Source organism: Rhagoletis zephyria, unplaced genomic scaffold, assembly GCF_001687245.7.
Source record: "Rhagoletis zephyria isolate East Lansing unplaced genomic scaffold, Rhagoletis_zephyria_1.1 Rzeph_scaffold_00003, whole genome shotgun sequence".
Classification (NCBI taxonomy): Eukaryota; Metazoa; Arthropoda; class Insecta; order Diptera; family Tephritidae; genus Rhagoletis; species Rhagoletis zephyria.
The window spans coordinates 383338-388531 of NW_016157087.1; the positions used below are offsets into that span (position 1 = coordinate 383338).

Sequence of the window (5194 nt, forward strand, 5' to 3'; positions counted from 1 at the left end):
TTTTAATGATTGAGAGTGTTTTACAATCGCATATTATCGGCACCGGCCGATTTTTCAATGCCAACGTTCTGACCACAAATGTGCACCCACTTTTCACGCAAATTTACGCCTCTTGGCAAATCAAACAGACGCACAAACTTGTTCCAATCACAAAGCACTTCATATTATATCATAAATTTGTAATAAATCAAAATTTCTAATTAAAACCGCTGCAGAAAACACATAAAATCGCTAAAATATCACTACGAAGAGGTAGAAGACGATGTAAACAGAACCAAAAAACATCAAAAACGCTACGAAAACTTTTTTCTGAAAATCGATTACAAATACAACGATGGCGGATTACGTGATCTGTAGTCGTTGGTTCATGTGATAGATGTTTAAAATGTTGCAGATCTAGCACATTGTGGTAGAAGTCCGATCACTGCTGTCAGGACAATGAAGATATACGTATTAGTTGTCAAAATTGTTCCAATGGCAAAGTATGCATTTATTGTCATGATAGTATTGTCCGGTGTAAACCCTAAAGACAGCTTTACATGAGGCGATTTTTTGAGAGGTGATAATCGCCTGCAAAAGTATACTTTGAGGCAAGCGATTTCTAAATCACCATTTACCCGAGCGATTTTTCCAGAGCAATGTTGAATCGCCTGGAAAATCGCGTCATGTAAAGGCAGCTTAAGTAAGTAAACGAAAAGAGAGTCTGGGTCACTCGTGTAACAGAGTGTGTAAACTTATAAGATTATCTGCTTGATAAAGTTATCGGTTTAGATGAATACCACAAAATGTGAACAAAAGAACCACAAAATATTTAATGCTTTAATAGCTTAAATTTGTATGGAGCTCGCGAAAAAACTTTATGTGCGCTTACGAATAAATGTCGATAAAATCAAAATTACTTGTTTTGAAATGGAAATTGTCAGTTATAGTTTTTTTTTACAAGTTAAGCGTAGATGTATATGCGTGTAAAACCAAACGCAGCTAATATTTATATTGTTCACATCAGGAGAATACAATAATTACAAGTATTTATTTAAATGTGATGCATCATTTTGATAATCTTATAGAAATTCGGCAAAAAGCGCGTCACACAGTAACACTCGATTGGTTTGACAGCACTTACAGCAAAAATTAAAATTGCTAGTGCGGCACGAGTTGAAATTATTTCTCGAAAGCGATTTGCGCAGTTGCAGTTGTAGTTACACCTTGCAATCTTTATTTCCGAAAGTGGTAGTTTTGCAAATCTGCAAAAAGGACTTTCTGGCTGTTTGCACGAGAAAGTGGACTTCCGATTTCAAATTTTGACAGCGAAATGCATAGAAAAGCGCTTGCGTTGCCACGTTTAACCGCACCTTTATTTTGCATTTGGCTCCTTGAAGAATTCACTTCCGTTGACAATTGTACTAGTAAACAACGCCGTCAAATTTCATTTAGACGGCTCGTGATTTTCATATAGTAAACAAAATCAGATGGCATTGACACCACTTCTGTTGATAAATAAGGATTAACAATTTTTTAATAAATAATTATATTTTTTATATCAGCAGTTTTAATCATTAAAGCATACTAGAAATATGTCACTCGGTTATACATTTCTAGGCTGTCCACTTTTATTAAATATCGATAATAAAGAAATTCTTTATGAGGTATGTATGTTACTCTCAAAAGCAGAAATCGTATTGGATTAACACTTCTTGCTAGATTCTGAACTACTCGATAGATGTACTCCTTGGTAATAGTGACGAGCACCAAATGGAGAAACATTGTCACAAGTACGGATTCCAAAATGTCCACGATTTCATGTTGCTGACGCGCAAGATTGCCCGAGTCTACAGATCTCACTACGAGAATGAGAATGCCACAGAAGCGGAATTGCTTTATGAATTTAACAATTTAAGTCCCGAATTCCAGCGATTGGTACCAGCTGTATACGAGGCGCGTAAATCAGAAATTGGAAAGTATATGATGCAGCTGCATAATGCTCAAGATCATCCATTGGTATTGTCATTTGACTACGACGCACGTGTTGTACTCGGTGACAGTAGCTTCGCGCAAAATTTTCGGGAATTGGTCCGAATATATTTCCACTGTTGTGATGCAAATGGTAAACTAAGTAAATTGAGCTTTGAAATGGATCCAGACAAATTGAATGAATTTATTGCTACTTTAGAATTATCTTTAGCCACAGAGAAAAATAAAATTTGTTAGGCAGATTTCTAATATCCTGCGATTTTTGCACTTCCAAGTGTCATTTGTGCATTTTAAGAGTGCGAGAAGATAACACCGAAAGTATCAGTGCACAAACCGTTCCAAAATCCAACTCTCGCAAGTCACCTGAACGAAGCAATTGAAGGGATCGAATGTATAAATCGTCAAGGACAACTAACAAAAATGTCGGACATTTAACAGTCACAATAAGGTCATGACTAGAATTGTGAAAATTCCAACTGTTTATGTTGACTTTACATATTACGCCCCCTTTTCAAAAGAGACACAATTTAAAAGTCAGATCCGAAGATCGTACAGATTCGAAACAAATTATACGAAGAAATGTATCTATAGTGGTCCAAGAATATGAGCGTACATAAAATATGATGCACAATAGGTGTATAAAATGGAGATAAATGCCACAATTTGATGTATGCCAAAAAAATCTGGCTAATTTTTTTTTTTTCGTTTTTTAGTTGAGCCTCTATTTCAGGGGGTGTGCAATTTGTAAATAGCTGCTTTTATATAGATAACACTAAGTAGGTTTATATAAACATTCGTACTTACCTTGAGCAAATAAAAAAGCACTATTTTCCATTTCCAAATAGCGAAATAACTACAAATGTTTTTTGAAATATTAACATTTCCTTCTAATTTATTCTATGCGCATTAATTTCGATTAAAATTTACATTGCAATATGTTTGTGTTATATAAATACATCGGGTTCATACGAATATATCTGGTAATGAATGTGCATGGGCATAGCTGCTAAGAAGCTCTATGCTATGTAATTTTATGTTTACGCTCTTAATCACCACTCTTGCATAACAAATATAATATATATAACAATATTCTTATCAATCAATACACATAAGTGAACTACAATTAAACCAAAAAATAATAAAAATATCCTTAATGTACCAGCTAAGAAGAGCAATAAGAAACTTATAGTATAATATAGTGAACGTATTTTTCCAACCTTGCCTATGAGTGATTAAAATTACTTATAAATACATTTTGTATGCATTTATTAAAAAGAAAAGCCGATCATCCAGTTCCAAATTGGGGCAGGAGCATGCCGCAGTGCATGATTTTTGCTTTGCTGCATGTAAATACTTACTCAACTAACTCCTGCCGATAGATACTGGTTTTTGTAGTAGTATGCGCAAATTCCAACAAGAATTGAGAATGCTGTTGTTACTATCATTGACTTTGGAGTGAGAACTTGCGGTAACCAACGAGCAAATGCGTTATTACCGGCGCGAGCATTGCGAGCAAGTTGCTTTCTTCGCTCTTGAATGCGTTTTTCTTCCAACTGCCTTTGAAGTTTTCTATAATGAAAAAAGTAAATTAGATGATTCTAATGCAGACTAATTAAAACAACTTACTCTCTTCTAATTAGTTCTTCAACATGTTTCTCAATTACAGTCAATGAATATTTGTCATATAAAAAGGAAGATGTTTTTAAAAGCTCTTCAAAAGGCAGATCATCGGGAAGCTATGATTTAAAGAATATTTAATATACATATGTACAAGTTTGATTATACTCCTAAAACCCGTTTTGAGTCGAGTTGCAATGTATGCCATATCCTATAACGTAAAATTAAATTTTAGGTATTACCTTGGACAGAAGGCAGTGAACTGAAGCCATGTCACAGTCGACCTTCAATATTTCTTCAGCTCGATGTAATATTATGGCAGCAGTCACGAATATAGGCATGTAAATGGGGGATGCCAAGAAATAGTCATATAGTCGCACCACATCTTTATACGAATTCAAACTATGTCCAAACCAAGTTAAATACCAGGGTAACGCGAATAGTGTACCTACAGCAGATTCTTGTAGAAACTGAAATAGTTGCGGATTTTCGAAATCTACTAGTGGCCATATAAACATGAGACGTTTTTGCGTAGCATCCATTGTTTCCTGCATACACTCAGAAAAGTGGTTTGTTGATAACTCTTCCATAACCGCAAATGCTACCTCTTCGCCAACGACCAATAAGAACGTCACCGCTACATCGTGATAACCTTGATAATAACGCAAGTTTGGGTATTTTTTTATCACTCGCAATATTAAAACAGTCAGTTGGTCTTGTAATGCTATACGTTGCTCATATGGAATGCCAGGCGGGAAACGCTTAAGCGACCTATTTACATCGAGCACCACTTGTTGGTATTCGGGATGAGTTTGTAAATCACTGAGACTTGGTGCAGGACCTAAATTTGATGTATCCACACCAGCCAATTGCGGCCATAACAATCGCCGGAGCTCATCAGTTACGAGTCCGTGGTCTGAACGTGCTAACTCCTGAAGCTTTTGAAATGGTATGCAGTTCTTATGTTCCTGTAGCAAACGTTCGATTTCCAACCGTTTGTGTTGCTCCTCACTGCTTTCTGGGCCTAGAGTGAAATATACGAAATGATAAAACAAATGTACCTAGATTATGTCAACGATATGGCAGTACATTTCTCGAAACACAATTCCTGTGGCTGATCGATATTTATCTCATTGTGCTGCATGTTCCCACCATTCATCTGGCGCGACATGTTGTCAACTTGCTTTGATATAACTTTATATATCGAGAAAACTATGGAAAAAACTGCGGACGTAAATTCACTGAAAACTTGTATATTTTCATTCCAATGCAAACATGACGAATACAAAATAAAGGACTTCTATTTGCAAACTAAGCAAATTTGGGGCACCTGTAAGTTGTCACTTTATTAAATGCTGCCACACCGTTTCACTTACCACCGACTTTGCACTTGCACCTTCACTGCACGAAACATTTCCCATATTAAACCATATCTTAATAGGTTGGTGAAATACAAAAAAGATATGGGACAAGACTAACCCGTCGGCTACTAGAGCGAAAAAAATAACGGTATGCATCAAACCATATATGAAATCCTTCTAGCTTTCCATCAAATCGGTTTTTGGGTGTTTTCTCAAAACTATTACGAATTTTTACATGAAACTTG

General features: G+C 35.8%; 2 protein-coding genes across 2 annotated transcripts; one reads left to right on the top strand and one right to left on the bottom strand.

Moving 5' to 3' along the window:
- The first annotated feature begins 1432 nt into the window (after positions 1 to 1432).
- LOC108368561 (uncharacterized) lies at positions 1433 to 3224 on the top strand. Its single transcript, XM_017623469.1, has 2 exons — positions 1433 to 1646; positions 1702 to 3224. Exons 1-2 carry the CDS (start codon positions 1575 to 1577, stop codon positions 2206 to 2208), a joined length of 579 nt encoding a protein of 192 aa, XP_017478958.1. The 5' UTR covers positions 1433 to 1574; the 3' UTR covers positions 2209 to 3224.
- Positions 2832 to 4950, bottom strand: LOC108368487 (TBC1 domain family member 20). Its single transcript, XM_017623360.1, has 4 exons — positions 4678 to 4950; positions 3831 to 4612; positions 3598 to 3707; positions 2832 to 3540 (listed from the first exon to the last, which is right to left on the bottom strand). Exons 1-4 carry the CDS (start codon positions 4757 to 4759, stop codon positions 3330 to 3332), a joined length of 1185 nt encoding a protein of 394 aa, XP_017478849.1. The 5' UTR covers positions 4760 to 4950; the 3' UTR covers positions 2832 to 3329.
- Positions 4951 to 5194: the final 244 nt, after the last annotated feature.